The sequence below is a fragment of the Notechis scutatus genome, chromosome 9 (genome assembly GCF_049901735.1).
Source record: "Notechis scutatus isolate UNSWTSFEM ecotype Mainland chromosome 9, rNotScu1.2, whole genome shotgun sequence".
In the NCBI taxonomy this organism is placed as follows: Eukaryota; Metazoa; Chordata; class Lepidosauria; order Squamata; family Elapidae; genus Notechis; species Notechis scutatus.
In genome coordinates, this window is record NC_142017.1 from 3,678,810 (window position 1) to 3,701,332 (window position 22,523).

A 22,523-nucleotide genomic window follows, 5' to 3' on the forward strand; every position below is an offset into this window, starting at 1 on the left:
CAGGAACTTTATATCAGACTCTTTGGGACTTAATAGTTTCCTTGCTGGCAAGCAAACCCAGGTATTTTGTAAAAGGAATCAGATTTTTAAAACCCATGCTGAATTCACACACGGAGGGAGTCACAACACCTGCAAAACATTTAATTGGGAGAACAATCAAGACTACTTCATATTATTTTAGTAGCTATCCCAATAGGCATGTACCCATGCACAAAAATCCAAGTAAAATATATATAAAATAAAATCAAATACCACGCACTGTTAAAAACACCATCTAAAATTAGCGGAAGCACTCTGATCATTCAGAAGGTAAGAATCAAAATACAATTGCAAAAAATATATTGAAGACTGATTCAAACATGGATAGAACCAATGGTGGGAGAATGCATTCCATTTGAACCGGAATTTTTTCTTGGAATAATATCAGAAAAATTTAAAAAGGAAATAATATATCTAATAGTACATGTATTGACGGCGGCTAGAATATTATATGCACAATATTGGAAAAATAAAATTATACCTCCAGAAACAGAAATAATAAGGAAAATTATGGCATGTGCAGAATCTGATAGCTTAACTTGAGAAATAAAAGACACAGGAGAGTCTAAATATTACAAAACATGGAATAAATTTTATAAATGTTTATATAATAGAAGACAAGGTCAAAATACTAGTAGTTATGATTAGATTAATTAGTAATTAATATTTTAATGAGATTATAAATGATTAAGTAAAATAACAAGAATAAGTTGGATGTATTGTGTTGTATTTGCATAATTAAAATTTAAAAAAAATTTAAAAAATCAAGATACAATTACAAGCCACAAAAAGCCCAGGACAATTGATGTTAATATAGATGCCCAGAGACCAACTCTGGGGAAGGAATTCCATCACTGGGGTGACGCCACAGAAAAAGCTCTTCCCTTTGTCCATCTTCACCTGTCAGATCCGTGTGTCTGCCATTCTTCAATGGAAGAAGAAGGGGAGGGGGTGTATACAAGTAATCATTTTTGATGTTGCCTGAATATCCTAATTCTTGTACTTCATCTGTATGACCTTTACACGATTTACAACTGTGGGCTGGAGCCTGGAAACTTATCACCTCTTGGAGAGATAGCAAGAGAAGGTGCCATAATAATTCCAGCTCCCAAAGAAACTTCCTGGGAATCTCTTCTCAACTACTTCCCAAAAAAGGTGTGGGGGGAATTAACATGTTGCTTCTTTGTATTGACAAAATACACATCAGACTAAGGGGAGGAGGGATTCTAACTTCCTTTATTTAAGCTGCATGCCTGGAAGGATATCAGATCCTGCTTTGAAGGTGGACTTGCTGTCTTTCTTTTCAATAAAGGATTCCTTTTGAAATAGCCAGTTTCCAAAAGTTCATTCTTATCGTTTGAAGGGGAGAGGGTCTGGTCCTTACGTCACCACTTTTGGAGAACTTCATTAGATGATGTTAAGAGCAGCTTCATACAGGAGATTCCATGCCTCCATATATCCCGATCTATGGCCTTTCGGACTCCCTATATATCTTAGAGACTACATAAGGACTGGAAAGATACCGATTTAAAATCTCACCATTACGCTGAAGTTAGAGATAGCTCAGACCCAGTCAAAACTCAAAACTGAAATCTTAACAAAAGGTTTCTTATCCCTTTTCCTACTTCAAAGTAGACTTACATCGCTAACCCTGTGGCAAATCCCTAGACCCAGCAAATTCAACTTGCGTAAAGGGCTTCATTTGCTCTCTAAATCGACCCAAATCTGCCCAAGAAAATACAGCATCTTCTCTAAAATGTTCGCCCAACATCCCCTTGGATCTTTCCAGGGTGAGACTTCTCCAAAGCTGCATCCCAACTTCATTTCTGTTGCTTTAGAATGAACCGTGTTGTTGAGCGAAGTTCACCCATTTCCCCCTGAATTAAAACCTGTGTACTGAACAGGTGTTAAGAGGGACAAACCTTTTGTCCAGCTGAATCTTGAATCGCTCCTTCAGGATTTTCTGCACTTCTTCACCTGTCAGGACCTTGCTTACTACTAGATCCATGTCATCCTTATATTTGGTTTCAATCAGCACCCACCCAATCAAAACTAGAACTCCATCCGTAGTCTGGAGGCTACAGACAGACTTCCTTAAAAACATAGAATTTGGATCAGTTTGGAGTTGTAAACAGGCCGGCTGGAAGTCATCTATTGTCTTTGGTTGCAAGGTAAACAAGTAAATGTTCTTGCAGGTCATGTTTTTTACAACATCAGAGCAGAGAATTTTGTTCTCGGAATCCATCCTGAATTTCTTGCGCTTGACTTTGTGAAGGTACCACACTCCATCCTTCTCCGTGAAGCAGAAGATTCCTGGGGCCTGAGGTTGGTTCTTCTCAGAAATCAACTCCATCGGTTGCCGCATCTGATAATCCACCCCAAAACCACCATCAACAATGTAGGTTTGACCTTCAAGAATGACTCTGATCAAAAGATGAGTGAAATTTGGATAGTGGGCCTTTCGCTCTGGGTCATAAACGTGAGCACCTAAAAGATCAACTTTGTAGCCCATGATCTGGAAGGCCCAAAACAGAAATTGGTTGTTCTCCATGCACCATCCACCACGGTTGTGCTTCACAATTTTATCATACACTGATTCTAAATCCAACTGAATGGTTTTGCCACAGTGGAGGCTGAGATTTTCAAAGGGCACTGCATGGATGTGATGTTGAAAAACCTCAGTTAAGGTTTCCAAGTCTATTTTGTCCTGGGAACCTTTGTAACAAATTCTTTCAAAATAATCCTTAATATTCATGATGGGTTCTTTTTTTTGGGGGGGGGGTGTCTCTGCAGAGTGAAACAAATAGTTAAACTGGTTGTATAAAAATATATCCGCCGTTGTTTTTATTTCACGGTTGCAAGAAACCCCTGGAAAGTAAAGTCATATAATTATCCTTTGTATTTCTAATTTGAGACGTCATACAGAGCAAGAGTCATGATTCAGTCTTTTAACATTTTACCATTAAATTTAATGATGCAAACCAGTGTTTTTCAAACTCGGCAACTTTAAAATGAATGCATGTCAACTCCATGGATGTCAGTTTCCCAATTGGTTGGGGGATTCTAGGAATTGACACCCAACTCATGTCAAAGTTGCCAAGTTTGCAAAACGTTGGTTTGCATCACTCCCACTCCCAAGAGAGACTTTTGGATTTGCAAAATGTGCAGATAATGTCTTACGGTTGATAGTTTGGTAGCAGATCTCACCTCCTTCCTCCCCTGCTGCTTTGTATAGTTTTATCCTCTTTAACACTGTGAGCTGCCCAGAGTTAACACTGGGCAGCCGATAAATTTAATACATCAATTAATATGGGTTTTTTAAATTTAAAATTAAAACAATTCAGAGAAATATCTAGCAATATACGAGTGAAAACATACATGGTCTAGGAATGTCTACAACCATGTTTCTCAGTTTGTCTAGTTTACCCTGATTTTACGAATGGGAAAAAAAACAACACTTTACCTTTAAGAGTTAGAGGAGATTGTTGGTAGCAAAAACAACATTGTGATTCTGCACAATCAACAGCTCTTGTTTCTTTCTCTGCACCTTTGTAAGGCTTTGGTATGGATGAAACTGTATCTTCCCACCCCTTACTTGGTTTTCATTCCATGCTCCAAACAGTTCACAATTGAAAACAAACAATGAGGCTACAGAAATCACCTTTTAATGTGCATTTCTCATATCATACATAATTTAAAAGCATTTAAATAAAGGGCGTTTGGAGTCTAATGTTTGCTATTCCACACATTTCTGCTACCATATGCAGTTTTGCACGCAGGCATATTTTTCTTTCTCTTTGTAGGAACACAGCTCGCTTTTGTTATTTACCTCTTAGTGAAACCTGATAACAATATGTGTTTTGCTGTTCAACTTTGGCTTTCTCTGGTTATTGTTCATTTGCCAATTTTCTGTCTCTTTCAATTCCTTCAGATGTTCCTTCACCCTGTTGCACCCACCCAAATACAGCAGAATTTCAGCTCTTAGAATTTTGCTTTATGCTTTTCTTTTTTTAAAAAAAGAAACTAAAATGAGCCCTGGAAGTCAGAATTTGTTCCTCCCTTCCTCATATTAATGAACAAAAAAGTTAGTAAAAACACCCAGGGAGAACACCCTGTGGAGTTCAATGAACAATCAAGCAGTGCTGAATATTTTTTTTTGTTTCCTGGCAGTGTTTTACGTGTACTTCAAACATGCCACTGTTGTGTTTAAAAAATGATTGAATGCAAAGCAAAGCGGTGCGGATGCCAAAAACTAGAATTTTCAACTTCATTGCCTCTTTGGGTATCCTCTCTAAACAAGGAAAGTCTAGATCAGGGTGTCCAACCTTGGCAACTTTAAGACTTGTGGACTTCAAGTCCCAGAATTCCTCAGCCAGCAAAGCTGGCTGAGGAATTCTGGGACTTGAAGTCCACAAGTCTTAAAGTTGCCAAGGTTGGACACCCCTGGTCTAGATGATGTTGATTTTTGATCTTCCTTCCATTATCCCCTCCAAAATTGTATCCATTAAGAGAAACATGTTTTGTATTTGGAAAAAAATATATATACATATATTTGGACGAAGATACAGAGATCTGAACAACTACCCCATCTTTTGGCCAGAGAAGCAATAAGCAGCCTGGGTTTTTCTCAACATTAGAAGCATATATCAAAGATGAAAGAAGCAAGATTTAGCCAGGTCAGATAGTGAAGGTCTCTAGAACAGAGTAACAGTGTTAGAAGAGACCTTGGAGGTCTTCTAGTCCAACCCCTTGCAAAACAGGAGACATTATACCCTTCTGGACAAATGGCTGTCCAATTTCTTCTTAAAAAAAAAAAACCTCCTGTGATGGAGCATCCATAACTTTTGGAAGCAAGCTTTTCCACTGATCAATTGTTTTCATTGTCAGGAAATGTCTCCTTAGTTCTAGGTTGCTTCTCTCCTTGATTAGTTTCCATCCTTTGCTTCTTGTCCTGCCTTCTGGTGTTTTGGGGAATAGTTTGACCCCCTCTTCTTTGTGGCAGTCCCTCAGATATTGGAACACGGATATCATGTCACCCCTAGTTCTTCTTTTCGTTACACTAGACATACTCAATTCCTACAACTGGGAAAACTTGGACTTCAAAGAAGCAGAAAGAAAATGGCATTGTAAAATTGAGCAGGTGGGCTTTTATCTTGGCAAAGGCTGAATAATGGGGCAGCATCTAGATTCAGAATTGCTACTCATTAGCCCCATTTTCTGGATTTAAATTGAACAAATTCCATTTGTACGAGAGATGGAGTAGTATTTGATGGCTCCACCCACAGTAATTTTTAACTAACCCAGTTAATCATACTGTAGGAACACAGTTTGAGAGTATCTTTTCAACTTCCACAGGAGAGAAAGCATTGAATAACACAAAAACACTAGAGAATTCTTGGAAGTTTGGCATTTGACCAAATCAACTATCAACAGGCACAAAGAGATAAACAACTTCTACATACCATTTAAAAGAGACAATCAAAAAGGAAACAAAAAGATCGAAACACCTCTCCACTAGCAATCAAGAGCCAAATGAGCAGAGATAAACACCAGGTTTAATACCGGACTAACAATCAAGCAGTAAACAATGCCCCAATCAAGGAATTAGCAATTCTGACAATCAATCAAAAGTAAATAACAGCCTAACTAAGGAAATGCCAAAAAGAAAAGTATAGTCCCACCAACACTGACATGACAAGCCACTTGTATATAAACAGAGAGCAAATCCCAACTCCCTTCCAGCGCTGATGATGTTCCCTAGTTGGGTCATGAAATGTCTGCATGCAACCAACCAATCTCAGAGAGCACCAAAGACTCCATAGTTCTAATATCTTTATTTTTTATTTAATTTGATTTGATTTGTCAATCGCTTACAAGATAATAGGCATAAGAATAAACATGAGTAAGAATACAGGAAATGGGTATGAATAAATGGGGACAATAGGACAGGGACAAAAGGCACGACTGTGCACTTATGCATGCCCCTTACAGACCTCTTAGGAATGGAGTGAGGTCAATAGTGGATAGTTTGAGGTTAAAGGATGGGGGGGGTTAGAGGATGTAACAACAGAGTCAGGTAGTGTATTCCAGGCATTGACCACTCTGTTGCTGAATATATCCTTTTTTAAACAGCAAAAGTGCAAAACTTTGCAATATATTGCACTTCATATGAAGAACCTACGGAAGATGCTGGTGGAATCTATTTCAGGATAAGACACACAGTGCATCTGGCCTTAGCCAGGAAATCCCAATCGATCGATAAGTGTTAGATGTTACTGTCAGACCATCCAACAGCATTTTCTCTTAATCTGGCTGAAGCAGAAGACAAGGATGAAAGTTTGCATCCACTGAAAAAGCAAAGCTTTAACTCTTAAGATGTAATGATTTGGGCTTCCTTCTTCACAGGTTTTGAACTCTGGTGGATCCGCGGTGAGATTTCTTCCCAAGATGAGAAGAGAACATGCCTGACCAGCAGATGTCACCATAATTTCACTTGTTAGCTTTCAAAATGGATGTTTTGTTTTCATTCTGGAAGGAATTCCTTGGAAAAGGCAGTTTCTGGGGACCATAAATGATTTAATGCTGGCTAATGCAGGAGAGCAATTTTTCAGTTTTTCTTTCGTTTAGAGGGCCAAGGGTTGCATGTTCCATTCCAAATGGAAACTGCTACGAGCTGATTCAGGGTTTTATTTGTTTATTTATTTATTTTATTTGTCAATTGCTTACAAGATAATAGGTATAAGCCAGGGTGGGATAACTACCGGTTCGTGATTTTACATTTCCAGGTCATGTTGTCCCAGAGTTGCCTCCCCCCCCCCCCCCCCCCCCCGCCCCCTGGGCCCCCCCCAAAAAAAAAACCCCCCCCCCCCTCCCCCCCCCCCCCCCCCCCCCCCCCCCCACCCCCCCCCCCTGAAAACACCTTTGGGACACCAGCCTGGGGCGAGACCACGGGATGAGCTCCACTGTAGAGGAAGGAAAAATAAATGCAGACTACAGGAACCATTAGCATCACTCAGGTGACACTGGGGGACACAGATAAACCTCCATGGGCTTCAGTGGCCCTCTAAAAGGATGCAAATGACCAGCTGTCTGCAAGGAGTATAAATCCTTCCATTCCCCACCATCCAGTCAGAGCTGAAGAAGCTTCTGGGATGAGAAGCAAAATGTCTTCAAAAAAAAAAAAAATAAGAAGAAAGTCCAGTTGCCTCCTGAAAAAGCACCTTTGGGACAATGTTAAAGGAAAACGAAGGTAAGATTGGCAAAGGAACACAAGAGATAGGACATGATGTCTCAGTCCTGGGTAAAGTGGGACTGAGAATTGTTCTATCACCAGAACAAGTTAGACTCGAGACCGGAGTTGAGTTCAGCTCTTTATTTAACTGTCAGTAACTTCAACTAAACTCAAGCCGCGGCAGCCTCTTTTATAGCGGCTGCTTGCGGCTCGCAACCAATGGCGTTATTTTAAATCTCCCGCCGTTTGGGCGGCCAATCATAAACTGTTGTTAACCACCAATCGCTAGGCGGTAGTGATTGTCCAATCGGAACGTAGTATTACGAGTATGCAAATGTCTATATACAACAAGAATAATCTTATCTGGATTATGGAAAATCTCTACAGCCTTTCCTCTAACATTGGCCAAGAAAGTGGCTTCCTGTTTGACTGGACATCCTTGGGTTCATCTTCTACCATTCCACTAGAGTGGAGAATTATGCCCAACTGAGTCTATTTGATCCGGTGGTTGTAGCCGTTGCCTGAATCAACGCTTGATTTTTTTTTTTAACAATTATTTATTTATTTTCCAACCACCTACACACTCATTAATACAATTATGCATTATGGCATGGATTTTAACATTTAAATACCAGGTGTGCAAGCAAGTGTGTGAACTGCTATCAGATTACAATGTGAGGGAAGGTTTAATTAAACCATCTCTCCCCAGACGTGGAGAGGGGGGGGGGAAATCAACAGCTGCACCCCATTATCTCCAGGAATTCATGTTATGGGAGAAAAAGTCCAATTGACATCAATGGAAGGAAAGGGTTTGATGTTTCGTTCTCCCTCCTCATTTTAATTGCTACTTAGAGAGGGCAGGTTGCCCAAAGAATTTAGCTGGGGAGAAAAACATTTAAACTTGTCTCCTTCCTCCTATGGCACTGTTCATAACAACACTTGCCTGCTCCTAGTGTTTCAGCTATTTCCCCCCACCCCACCCCAGAAAGTTCTATAACATGAATGTTAATTATATCATTAAAAGAACATTGCTTCCAGGCGATGATGGTAAATATTTATATATTTCCTTCTATTGCACCTGGGAGCATTTTGAGGGGCCTAATGTGGAGATCAAAGAGTGTTCAATCACCCATGCCCATCTCTTCTCCTCTTCTCCTTTGGCTAGAAAGTAGCAATGAAAGTTCTTCCACCCTACCATCTTCTCTGGGGTCAATGGAAGAAAAGGAGAAAGTCTCCAAGGGTTCTGATAAACACCATCAAGTTCCCGCTGATAAAGGGCTGTGAAGGCAAAGGTAAACGTTTCCCCTGTCTAGTTGTGTCCACCTCTAGGGGCCAGTGCTCATCTCCGTTTCTTAGCCGAGGGAGCCAGTGTTGTCCAAAGACATTTTCTGTGGTCATGTGGCTAGCATGATTATACACCATATAGCAAACGAAACGTTGTTCCCTTCCCACCAAAGTGGTAGCCATTGACCTCCTTGCCTTTGCATGCTTTCGAACTGTTCGGTGGGCAAGGAGCTGGAGCAAGGAACGGGAGCTGACCCCATTGCACAGCGCTTGAGTCTCGAACCTGGGCTATCAGCTTTGCCAGTGGACAAGTTCAGCATCTTTAATCACCGAGCCACCACGCTGTAAAACCCCAAAAATCTGACCCTTCGCTCCAATGTAAACAGCCATGGATTGGAAGACTAGTTGGGTTCTTGAGCTGCCTTACTTAAAACAATTCAACACATGCTCAGAATAGCAATACTCGAGCATATCTTGAGCCTTTGAAAATGTCATACTCTACGGCCATTCCAAGGAGAACTGCCTCTGAGCACTAAGCAAGGAACTCCACTTATGCTTCTCCACATTATCCATGATTCTTCTTTCTCCATGCAGTCAAAGAACAACAGAACAGCAACCCCTGTTTGAAGTCTCAGGAAGTAGGCAGGTTAGAGTTTCCAGAGTGAGCCGTGAACCAAGTCCTGGTTTGAAGATGACTTGGAAAGGAGGTTGGACATCTATATGGTAAATCCAAAGCTTGCTTGGGGCGACAATTTCATACTCAGCTGAGGAGGTGACTGAGCCACAGAATTTCTCACTCACCTTGTAAAGGTATTGTGCCCTTTTTCTTTCCTTACTTGTGTTGGCATGTTAATTTGTTTTGTTAAAGTGTTAATATTTCTTTTGCTTGAGTTGCAGTCACGGGTTCTGAGTTTTTGAAGTGGTCATGTATAGTGAAAAGCAGTATAAAAATAATGTACATATGAATTCCGAGAGACTTCTCTGCCATCTTAACTTTCTCCTCCTCCTTCTCCTCCTCCTTCTCCTCCTCCTTCTCCTTCTCCTTCTCCTCTCTCCTCCTCCTCCTCCTCCTCCTCCTCACCCTCGCCCTCCTCCATTATCATCATCATCATCACCTTCATCAACATCATCTTCACAGCCTACCAGTTCATACCAACTTGATTCAATACTTTTGATTATAGGACACTTCCCAAGAATCTAGGAGTAGTTAAAGACAGTGTCAATAGATATAAATAGATATGGGTGCTGTTATTCACATTTTGTAATATTGATGTAATGCAGATTTTTGTAATTGCTGAGTTGCAATTCCGTCCATTCCTATTGTGCCTAAGTACTTTTCTAAATCTGGAAAAGTACTTAGGTACCATATGAATGTGTTGGCACCAAGCACACCAACCACAACTGGTATCACGTTGTTGTTATTTATTTATAACAGATTGATTTCTGCAAATGAATTGAGGTCACAAATCCCATATTCAGAGAAAGCTACGCTCAGAGTACTAAATGTTTCATGGAAGTGTTCAGTCTATCAATCCAAACATGTTTGTGGTCCAAGATCACACACAGCGTATGTTCTTCTTTTCTTCCGTTCCTGCTTAAGGGCTTCCCAGTGTTCCTAAAATAAAGGTTGGCAAAACTGCGGTTCTTCTAGGCACTTTGGGTGTGTGTATATGATTTCCCTTCTTGTTACTTTTTTGGTCGAGGGTGGGAAAACTTTAAATATGTGCAAAACTTGTTTAGCACTTGGCTTTAGGTTGCAGGTGTGCACACATTACAACTAGCTCTTATGTTCGGTGAAATTTTTTTCTCTTTCTCTTAAGGCACCCTGGCTGTCCAAATTCCTTGCTCTGATCTGCTGAAATAACTGCCTGTGACATAATTTACCTACTGTTCTCTCTCTCTCTCTCTCTCTGTATCTCTGTATCTCTGTATCTCTGTATCTCTTCTCTAAATAACACAGTCCTAGGCTGAATTAACAGAGGGATAGAATCAAGATCAGTTGAGTTGTTAATGCCACTGTATAATGCCTTGATAAGACCACACTTGGGACATTGCATCCAGTTTTGGTGGCCATGATATAAAAAGACGTTGAGACTGTAGAAAGAGTGCAGAGAAGAGCAACAAAGATGATTAGGGGACTGGAGGCTAAAACATACAATGTACAGTTGTGAGAACTGGGTATGTCTACTTTAATGAAGAGAAGGATTAGAGGTGACTTGATAGCAGATTTACAATATCTAAGGGGTCTCCACAAAGAAGAGGGGGGTCAACTTATTCTCCAAATCAGTAGGATAAGAAGCAACAGATGGAAACTAATCAAGGAGAGAAGCAACCTAGAACTGAGGAGACATTTCCTAAAAGTGAGAACAATTAACCAATGGAACGACTTGCCTCCAGAAGGTGTGGGAGCTCCAGCACTGGAGGCTTTTAATAAGAGATTGGACAACCATTTGTTGGAAATGGTATAGGGTTCAAACTGTCTGTTTGAACAAACAGTTGGACTAGAAGACTTCCAAAGTCTCTTCCAACTCTGTTTTTTGTTATTCTGTTAAGATGATAATGGAAAGAAAATAAGGGAAGGATAACAGATAATCAGAGTTAGAAGGGACCTTGTAGGTCATCTAGTTATGGCCAAACAAGAGGGCTGTAAAGCACTGATAAGACCACACTTGGGACATTGACATATAAGTCTAAATGCTATTGGTATTGCTATCTGTAGCAAAGAATTGTAGCTAGGAAGAAAATAGACATCTGCTCTTCTTTTACACTTATGTACGTTTATAGAAAACCTCAAACTCAACACATACTTTATCATATAGGCTCTCTTAACACATCCCCAGGACATTTTGTTGCTGAGGTCAAAGTGGCTGTCCTTGAACAAAGGGTATTGTTTCAATCTGATATTGCAGAGTTGGAATTACGATCACACTATTGACTTACCTTCTCGATGATTAAACAGGGACCAAAGTTCCTTATTGCACAATCAACCCTCCAACAAATACAAAATGATGTCAAATCCAACAACCTTCTTGCAAAGAATAGCTTCCACTCTTTGAACACACAGCGTTGCTTTCTTCTTTTGTGATTCCTTTCCTGAGGTTTATTGGAAGGTTTGGGGAAATATTGACTTCATAGCCTGGTTGACCACAATAATAACTTGAGGGGCTGCCACAGAGAGGAGGAAGGGGTCAAGTTATTTTCTAAAGCACCCGAAGGCCAGACAAGGATGGATGGAAACTGAACAAGGAGAGATTTAACTTGGAAATAAGGAGAAACTTTCTGACAGTGAGAACAATCAACCAATGCAACAGAAGTTTCCTTTAGAAGTTGTGGGAGCTTCATCACTGGAGGCTTTCAAGAAGAGACTGGACTGTCATCTGTCAGAAATGGTGCAGGGTCTCCTGCTTGGGCAGGGGGTTGGACTAGATGACCTACAAGGTCCCTTCCAACTCTGATTATCTGTTATCTGTTACTATTCAGGATTAAGTTCTGCTCATCATTTTGGGGGATTCAAGTCCCATTTTTCTTTTCTGGATCATTCCATGAACTATGCCTCTTGCATTACAATTCTGAATGCATGAATGTTGCTGGAAGGGGCAGAAAATCCTTTCTTTTTTAAAAATTTCTTTCATTCAATCCCATTCCTTTTGTTTCAGTTCTCCGCTGTCATGACAATTAAGAAAGATGGATAAATTAAGCGCCACTCCATCTGCATATAGGTAAGTAGGAACCAGCCCGATTTTTTGTAGGTTCCAGAAATAAATGGGTTGCATTGAGACATGAGGGTTAATCATAATGATACAATTCAGCTTGGATCCTTAGGAATTCGGACCCAGTTTGTCTTTCTAAGTTTGACTCCCACAGTATAGCCATCCTCAAATTCACCCAGCGGATTTGAATCTGGTTGGGTCAACCCTTCCCTTATTGTTCAAGTTTAATCTGGTGGCAATCCTGTGAATCCGGTTCTACTATGAACTGCCCCCCTGATTTGAAAAAAAATAATAAAATTGATCTAATCCTATCTGTTTGTGTATAGGAAAAAGATAGTTTAAATAAGAATCCTGTTCCGTTTGCAAACCAACGCACGAAAAAGTAGTGAACGCAGAAATACCCGGCATATTTCTGTATCGATGGAGGAGCTGACCACAATCAAACCATACAATTTTACTTCATCATTCGAAGCATCTGTTCAGAGCACTGGCTTAATTCAGAGCCCATCAAATTGCATTTAGTCCGACTCTTCCTTACTGCCTGACCTGAAAAATTAGGGTCCCGTTATCCAGAGGTAATAAGTCTGATCCAATGCAGCCGTGTTCCCATTTTTCTGACGCTCTCCGCTAATCTTCTGATACGCATGCATACCTTGCAGTCTGACGCACGTGCAAGCTGGGTGAAACGATTCCACAGATGGGCTCAGTCAGCAGTGCTCAAAATGCCACATTAATTCATCCCACGCCATAGCAGCTCTCCTTGGCTATGTGAAAGGATTGCATGTATGAATTGTGCTCTGGTTTTGCCGATGTTTGTGTTCTCTCAAGTAATACCCTTGGAAATGGAACAAAAACTTAGCTCCCTTTGTGAGGCCCTTGATGCTTTCTGAATTTGGGGTTGTTGCTTTTTAATTGTAAACATTTCATTACCATACTAGGTAACATCGTCAGTGCTGGGAGCACTGAGGATGTAACCTCATTCAGGTCATGAAATGTCTGTAACAACCAAGCTTTGAGAGCACCCAGGATCCCTCATTTCAACCCTGAACTACAAATATTCTCCTTTACCTCCCTTTCTCATCTGAAGCAATATTTTACAGCAGGTAATTGTGATTCTAAGAGTCTGTAGAAATTTCTTTCTCATTACTAAGATATCCTTAATTTCCTTTTCCTTTGAAGTAAAACAACTTAAATGTTTGTTTGTTTTTACATGCATACACCGGTAGATGGATAAAGATACTCATAAGTTGCATAACCCCACCATTTTGGATGTTGGGCACATGAGAGTTTTGAAGTTTTTCCTCATTCTTCTTTTATTTTTGCACATAAAAATTCAATAAGTGATAAGAAACGATACGTTACTTCTTAAAATGAGAATTGAATGTAGATTTAAACAATCTTGGTTTCTCCCCCACAAAGGAAACAAACTCCTGACCCTCTTAATTTCTTAAAGGAAGAGAAAGGAGAGGTTTAGAAAAGTAAACTCAACAAACCTTAATCTTTGAGGATACCTGTACCCGAATTGGTCCTTTTCTCCTGCTGGCTGTTGGAACACAACGTGGGTTTTCCAAAATCAGGGAATTTTAAGAATAGCAGGTGTTGTGGGTGTGACTTTCTAAAGAGGGATATTCAGATTGACTAATTAGTACAATGAATGGTCTAATAATCAAAGATCTTCCAGATTATGAACAGAGACGTTGTTCAGCTTGAAGAGCCTTAGTAAGGCCACACCTGGAATATTGCATCCAGTTTTGGTCATGAAGGTATAAAAAAAGATGTTGAGATTCTGGAAAGAGTGCAGAGAAGAGCAACAAAAACGGTTAGGGGACTGAAGGCTAAAACATATGAAGAACGGTTGCGGAATTGGGTGCGTCTAGTTTAATGAAAAGAAGGACCAGGGGAGACATGATAGCAGTCTTCCAATATCTAAGGGGCTGCCACAAAGAAGAAGGGGTCAGCCTCCAACACACCTGAAGACATGACAGGAAGCAATGGATGAGAACTTGTTTTCTCCTTATTTTTTGTTCTTATCATTTTCTTTTTTAAAAAAAAATTGAGATGGAAAAGCAGTTCACTGTCAAGATGATAGATTGTGTCTCCTCTCCCCTGCCCTTCCCAACCCAATGAAGAATGGATGCAGGAATTGGATATTTTTAGTTTAATGAAAAAAAAGAACTAGATAGCAGTCTTCCGATATCTGAGGGGCTGCTACAAGGAAGAGGGGGGACAACCTATTCCCCAGAGCCCCTGAAGGCAGGACAAGAAGCCATGGGTGGGAACTAATCAAGGAGAGAATCAACCTAGAATTAAAGAGGAATTTCCTGACAATGAAAACAATTAATCAGAGGAATGATTTGTTTCCAGAAGTTGTGGATGCTCTAACACTGGCGGTTTTTAAGAAGATATTGGATAACCTTTTGTCTGAAATAGTAGAAGGTCCCCTGCCTAAGCAGGGGGTTGTATGAGAAGATCTTCAAGCTCCCTTCCACCTCTGTTATTTTGTTATTCAACAGTCACTCATCATAAAAGTTTAAAATGCCATGAACTGTGCATTTCAAACATTTCTGAGCTGTCAAATGAAACCCTGTTCCAGTTTGTGAACGTCATAGTATGGTTTCTTCTTTTTTACTCAGCCATAAAGGTCAGATCTTCCAATAGAAGCATTTCCTTACAACACTAGAAAACATATTTAAGTCATCATAAAGCAACATTTCACCTCTATGGAATAGTGACAAGTGGCACTTATTCATTTTGCGATGATGGCTTGATGGAACTATTACCTTATTTTTCGTGTGTCATTAATTACTGAAGACTTTTATTTTTAAATAAGGTGTGTATTATGATTGATATCATTGAAATCAGGAGTGGTTTCTTCACTTGCTTTGGGAAGAATGCCAGTTCACATAGCCATCATGCCAAGGGATTAAAAATAAATAAGGTGTGTTAATCCTTCTTTCGCATGATAAAAAATAGTGTTTTCGTTCAAAGGGGAACAATGGAGAAAGCTTGGCAAACAGACTTGCCACGTAGAAAACCAACTACATAACTTTTTCCTTAAAATAATATGAAAGAGCAGTCTCTTCACAGGAGTCTCACAGCAATCTTATTCTTAATGTTTACACATACACACACCCACACACCTCTTACAAAATCATAACTTGAGTTCCTAAATTGATTTCATGAGAATCTACTCTGTTCTTAATCTGATGTTATAGTTCAGAAAATACCCAATGAAGCTGAGTCTCGAATGAGGCAGTATCCCTCTACCAACATCAACAAAAGAAATTTATTGATTAGTCATCTGAGCATATCAAAAAGCTATAAAACCAACGCAGAGAAAACCGTAGGACGTATAGTGTCCATAATAAATAGTGAAGGCCAAACTCTTCCAAATAGACTGTCCTCTTCATCTTAATAATGAGGCCATCTTGGAAAAAAAACTAGATCTTTAAGAATCTCTACATCAGGAATTTTCAATCTTGGCAACTTTAAGACTTCAACTCCCAGAATTCCCCAGCCACCATAGTGCCATACTTTTGGCAACACTGTACAGTAGTACTTCGGTACTCATCCTTAATTGGTTCCAAGAGGCACGATAAATACCAAAACCGAGGAGTACCAACAAATTTTTCCCTTAAGGCATAATGTAGGTCACAAGGCAACCGACACCAACAAATTCTAGCTTATGCATTGAGTACTAAACAAATGATGAGTACCAGGACATAGTTTTCCCTTCAAAATGCTTTGAGTACCAAATTTGACGAGTTTCAAAGCAGTTGAGTACTCAGGTATCCGTGTATTCCATAGAACAAGTAGTGAGAAGAACCAATGAATGTGGCTTCAAATGGAGGCAATTAATGTGTTGAAACAACACACACTCTGGTGCAATTTTAATAAAGCGCAACCTGGTTAAACTTTACTTCGGTTCACACACTGAGTTAAAGAGTAATCACTTGCTATTTTTCAAGGGTGGCTATTAACGCCATATTTTATTGTCTTCATCGTGAACAAGCACTGCTTGTCTCACAATCCAAGGCAATTAGCAGAAAGCAGTCCTTTGTTCAGAATTTTCACAGTACAACTTAGTGTTTCATTAGATTTAGGAACTGTGACATTTGTGCTTGTGTGCGTACGTGCTGTAAATTAGGGCTGGATCAAAAGAAAAAGCAAAGTATATCATTAGAGTTTCATTTGTATTAGAACATTTAGTGCATGTCAGATTGGGATAAGACATTAGGACTGGACCTATCTAAAGATACTTTCTCCCCTTAGCTCCCTCCCTTACATTAATTTTAATTCCTTTATTTCTTTTAACCTCTCTCACCTTATTTTTTTAATCACTTATTCACAATCTTTATTCTTTAATCACTTGCCCATATCTGACCATTAGTGTTGGTGAGACTCTTAAGTCTACATATTTCAAGGCCACCAGATTAAAAAATCAGTAATATCTTCATTGTTAAGTCTATCCAACACACGAGTTCAAACACAGCTAGAAGATGCTTTGAATCATCTCCAAACTGAATTGTGTGTGTTTCTTTCTTTCAGATCAAATCGGAAAATCAAGTTTGTTCCATCAGACCCAATGCCCCTTTAAATAGATTTGGATGAACTTTTGCAAGTTGATTTGTATTATGTATTTATTTTGCAAATTAGTTCTAGAGTTGATACTTTACAGTGAGCTTTCAAGGCCGCAGAAATCTACAGATGTTCTGGCTAAGCCAACATTTAGCACTGGTGTTACAAATGATCTGCCAAAAAAGTGTTTTGTGTCCAGAATGTCAGTACTGTTGAAGTTAAATGGAAACCCTGAAGCTAATATTCTTCCTCAGCAGTTAGCAAAATCTCTGTCAGGGATAGTAAAAAGAGACATCCTTTGGTGAATTCAGTGGGATATATATTAAATCTGGAAGAAGTGGTTACAAATAGTTGTAAAGTAGACAAGTGAGACACTAATTTAGATGTTTACTTGATTAAGTATATTATTACTAGTCCATGTTTCACTAAAAAGGAATGTATGATTGTACTACGTCTACTGTAGCTCTGAAAGAGGATAGCAGTATCAATAGCACTTAAAACTTATATACCGCTTCACAGTTCTTTACAGCCCTCTTTAAGCTGTTAACAGAGTCAGGATATTGCCTCCAACAATCTGGGTCCTCATTTTACTGACCTCAGAAGGACGGAAGGCTGAGTAAACCTGGAGCCGGTCTGGACCGAACTCTTGACTGTCGGCACAGTCAGCCTGCAATACTCCATTCTAACCACTGTGCCTCTTGGCACCAGGATGTGCCACCATTTCAAAGGGTTTACATTTTACAGGTGGCCCTTGTTTAACAGCAACTATTCAAACTTAGGACAGTGCTGAATGAGCGGTAGCTACAACTGGTCCTTGTTATTGTCCTCGTGGTCAATAATCACAACACATGACCTCCCCTGCTAGCTTCCAACAAGCAAGGTCAAAGCCATCAGGAAGTTGCAAGTTACAGCCTTGTTGGCTCCTCACTTAACAATAGCAACTGGAACTGTCAGAACTGCTGTCACTAAGCAGTATCACTAAGCCTGTTTTTGAAACGATTACCATATTTGTTTCTTTGCTTCCTTATTTATTAAAATGTCTTTGCTGCCCATCTTGCAGAGGTCACTCTTCTTAATAATTGGGCAAATTTCTGATTCCAGTTTAGCTCTGTTGAGTGAGACCAGTTGTACTGCTCTGATACCAGAACGTTGGCTAAAGTGATGGCAGCAATGCTGCAGTGATGGCCCAGTTTTGCAAGTCTTAAAATAAATCAAATTATTTTGCAGCTTGATCTCAGCTTTGACCATATTGACTGGCCAAAAATTAGCTGTGTCTAAACAATGGACTAATACTTATAAAATAATAGTCCCTTAGGCACCGGGAGAGAGACCAATCAATCAATCACAATAGAGTTGGAAGGGACCTTGGAGGTCTTCTAATTTAAACCCCCCCCCCCTGCTCAAGCAGGAGACCCTATACATTTCAGACAAATGGCTGTCCAGTCTCTTCTTAAAAACCTCCACTGTTGGAGCATTCACAACTTCTGGAGGCAAGTTGTTCCACTGATTAATTGTTCTGTCAGGAAATTTCTCCTAAGTTCTAGGTTGCTTCTCTGCTTGATTAGCTTCCACCTGTTGCTTCTTGTCCTGCTTTCAGGTGCTTTGGAGAATAGCTTGACCCCCTCTTCTCTGTGGCACCCCCTCAAATATTGGAAGACTGCTCTCATGTCACCCGTGGTCCTTCTTTTCATTATACTAGACATACCCAGTTCCTGCAAGCGTTCTTTGTATGTTTTATCCCCCAGCACCTGAATCCTCTTTGTTGCTCTTCTCTGCACTCTTTCTAGAGTCTGTTCTGACCCAACCCTGATACCAGCAAGAAAATCTCAAACAAACTCAGTAACTCAAACCTTCACAGCTTTAATCTACAAATAAACTTCTTTGTAGATAAAAGATGGCTTTCAGCCAATTAGTCCAACCAGAAAAGCCTTGACAGAATTCTTCAGATAAGCTGGAGTCTCTACACACTATGCTGGGTTCTTCCAACGTTTTTGCTTTCTGCAAAAGCAAAAACCCTTTGAAACCAGACTTATATGCCCTGAAGGGAAGGGCCATTATGTTACATTAGCTTGACTCCCTCTTCTTTGGGGCAGCCCCTCAAATATTGGAAGACTGCTATCATGTCACCCCTAGTCCTTCTTTTCTCTAGACTAGACCAGTTCCTGCAACTGTTTTTCCTATGTTTTAAGTCTTTACTCTAGATGTGTCAGTTTTCCCTACTGGCACATGAAAGCAGAATGAAAGTGGCTTCCAGTATTATTGAATTCAGAAAAGGTTTGTTTCTTCTTGTGGTTTATGATTATTCTAAGTACTTGAAAATCCTAGACTTGGGACGATATGTTCTTGGCTGCGATTACTGGCAAGTGAAATTCTCGAACTGCAGGATGTGGGATTTCTGTTGAGCTTGTTTGAGACCATGTTCATTTTGCAAGTGTTTACTCATAAACCCGACATCTAGCGCAGTGCTTCCAGACCTACTTCTCTGCAGTTCTGGCCCTGCAGAGAGGATGAGTCAGGACATAAAAATGTGGCTGAAAAAAAAGTCTTTTGGGGAGCCCCATCCATACCTTCCCAGGCTTGAAGAACACATAAGTGACGGGGTTTACTTTTCCTCCTTTGTAGGTATTACTGGGAAGATTGTGGCCAAAGCAATGAGCTAGTTTTGCAAGTCTTTTAAAAAATCAAATTATTCTGCAGGTTGATCTTATGGAAACCTGAGCCTTGACCATATGGACTGGCCAAAGATCAGCTGTGCATAAATAATGGGCTTATGCTTATAAAATGCTTATAGCCTCTTAGCAACAGGAGAAAGACCAACCAACCAACCAATCACAATAGAGCTGGATGTGACCTTGGAGCAGGGGTAGGCTTCAAAAATTTTAGCAACGGGTTCTCTGCCCGGTTGTTGGGTGGGCGTGGCCATGGTGGGCATGGCCTAGTTGGCCTCCTGCACCATAGTGGGGAGGGGGGCTTTTTGCCCTCCCCGGGCTCCGGAGGCTTCCTTCGAGCCTCCGGGAGGGTGAAAATGGTCTCCTTGGGCTCCGGAGGCTCTCTGGAAGCTGGATTGGGCCCATTTCCAGCCTTCTTGAACTTCCAGGAGGCCCGATTTTCACCCTTCCCAAGCCTCTGCACGCACCCTTGCATTTACCTGCATCCAAAACAGGCCATATGGGGGCTCCTGGGAGGGGAGGAGTTGGCTGAGCCAGCCAGGAGTGGGATTTGGGGGTTCTTCAAACTGTGCAAAATCTTAGCTAGGGGCTCTCCTGAACCTCTGCGAACCCCCAGTAGCCCACCCCTGCCTTGGAGATCTTCTAGTCTAACCTCCTGCCCAAGTAGACACCCTACACATTTCAGACAAATGGCTGTCCAGTCTCTACTTAGAAACCTCCAGTGATGAAGTACCCAGAACTTCTGGAGGGAAGCTGTTCCACTGATCAAATGTTCTATCAGGAACTTTCTCCTTGGTTTTAGGTTGCTTCTCTCCTTGATTAGTTTCCATCCTGCTTGATGAACACACAAGGGACGAGGCTTTCTTTTCCTCCCTCATAGGTATTACTTGGTAGATTGTGGAGAGCAACTGGATTTCCGAAGTTCAGAAGGAAATGCATCGTATTCTTCCTTAGTCTCATTAAAATATTGTGCATTGAAATATGGAGCATATTGTGAACAAGTTAGGTTCCAGATGGATGTTGGAAGGATTCCAGCATCTGTTGCTGTCAAACTTTTGAAGGGGGGCCAAGTCAAGAAAATGATTACAAGAAAGTTCTTCACTTTGGGTATGGTAGGATAATTCAAATAAAATTCAAAACCTGTTAGAGTTTGCCCTTACCCCACCTTATACCAAACAAGATCAAAAAGTGATTATTGGGCGTTTCCTTCTCATCCTCTTGTGCTCATCCTGGGTGCTCTCTGAGCTTGGTTGTTTTCCTGCAGACATTTCATTACCTAAGCTAGGTAACATCATACGTGCTAGAAGAGAGGAGTATTTGTGAGGAGGAGGAAGAGGAGGAGGAGGAGGAGAGGGAGGAGGAGGAAGATGGAAAGGAGGAGGACTGTGGAGTCCTTGGTGCTCTCTAAGTTTGCTTGTTTTCCTGCAGACATTTCATTACCCAAACTAGGTAACATCATCAGTGCTCATAAGGAATGTGATTTGCTGTCAGTTGGTGATTTGCCCTGACAACGTTAGTGGGAAAGATACTTTGGGTTGGGCTTGATTGTTGATCTGACATTTGTTTGATACTCAGTGCACAATCCAGTAATACCCCAGTCAAGAAGAGACAACAGTAAACAGCCCAACCAAAGAACCTCTAAGACCACTTCCCCCATCACTGACAGGGCAAGCCACTTGAATATAAACTGAGAGCAAACCCTACTCCTTATTAGTCCTGATGATGTTACCTAGTTTGGGTAATGAAACATGTGCAAGAAAACAACCAAGCTCAGAGAGCACCAAGGACCCGACAGTCCTCCTCCTCTTCCTCCTCCTCCTTTCCATCCTCCTCCTCCTCCTCCTTCTTCTCCCCCTCCTCCTCTTTGCAAACCCTTCTAGCACTAATGATGTTACCTAGTTTGGTAATGAAAAGTCTGCAAGAAAACCACCAAGCTCAGAGAGCACCAAGAGCCCCTCGTTTCAACCCTGAGCTACAAATATTCTCCTTTATGACACCTCTTGCCTTCCTCACCACCTTACCGATTCATTTGTTCATTCCCTATGCTTAAGGCCAAGGGAATTAGACAAAGGAGCCTTGTCATGGTGGAGGGAAGAGGCATTGAATCAGCATTCTTCTTTTCTAGCAGGTGATTTCTTACTAAGGTAGCTATCACCACCCATGATCTCCAAAGCCAGGCCCAAGCAGAGCATGTTGTAAATAGCCTATGTGCGAGACACAGTAATTACATTCTTTCCTGGTTGATAATTGGTGATTATTGCTATTTTATAGGTACCGTTGCTGTGTGTTCTTGGCTGACTTCCTGTGGATAAAAAGGACTTGTTTGCTGCATTAAACCAGCTTGGCTGTGGACCCATGCCATAGGGCATGGTTGGGTCAACAAAACCTACAGGTTGGGCAAACCTAATTCTGCTTTCCCGGTCTTCATTTTTGTTCATCTCCCTCTGCCAAGTAATAGAGCTTTCTTGTCCAAGGAGCAGTCTCAACCATCTTATATGGCTACCTACTTACCCACATTTTCTGGTCTGAAAGAGACTCACAGCAGAAGAACCTCCTTGATGGTTTTTCATGGCTCCCCATTAAATGGAATTCATATATAAGGTTGGATCTCCAAATGTCTCTTGGTGGGTGGCAGAATTCTGGCACTCACTTTTAGTTACAAGAGAGTAGAAACGTTGTTCCTCTCTCCAATGGCTAAGCCCCCTTTTAATTCCCTTTAATAAATATATAGAAATAGAAATAGAAATAGTAGGTAGGTAGGTAGGTAGGTAGGTAGGTAGGTAGGCAGGCAGGCAGGCAGGCAGGCAGGCAGGCAGGCAGACAGACAGACAGATAGATAGATAGATAGATAGATAGATAGATAGATAGATAGATAGATAGATAGATAGAGTGTGTTTGAGAGAGAGAGAGACAAACAGAGGCAGAGAGAGAGAGAATATATATATAGAATAGAGATAGATAGATAGATAGATGATGATAGATAGATAGATAGATAGATAGATAGATAGATAG

The 22,523-nt window shown here is 40.7% G+C and overlaps 1 protein-coding gene and 1 long non-coding RNA gene across 2 annotated transcripts; one reads left to right on the plus strand and one right to left on the minus strand.

Moving 5' to 3' along the window:
• Positions 1–139: 139 nt before the first annotated feature.
• LOC113432006 (arylamine N-acetyltransferase, pineal gland isozyme NAT-3-like) lies at positions 140–13,811 on the minus strand. The gene is made up of 2 exons (XM_087971433.1): positions 13,758–13,811; positions 140–2,907 (listed from the first exon to the last, which is right to left on the minus strand). The coding sequence occupies exon 2, from the start codon at positions 2,792–2,794 to the stop codon at positions 1,922–1,924; it is 873 nt and encodes a 290-aa protein (XP_087827559.1). The 5' UTR covers positions 2,795–2,907; positions 13,758–13,811; the 3' UTR covers positions 140–1,921.
• On the plus strand, positions 11,571–22,275 carry LOC148129801 (uncharacterized). Its single transcript, XR_015750609.1, has 3 exons — positions 11,571–12,273; positions 13,203–13,367; positions 21,783–22,275. It is a non-coding gene; the product is annotated as an uncharacterized LOC148129801 (long non-coding RNA).
• Positions 22,276–22,523: the final 248 nt, after the last annotated feature.

Coding starts and splice junctions, on each gene's coding strand:
- LOC113432006 (XM_087971433.1), bottom strand. CDS start 2,794: ATGAATATTAAGGATTATTTTGAAAGAATTTGTTACAAAGGTTCCCAG.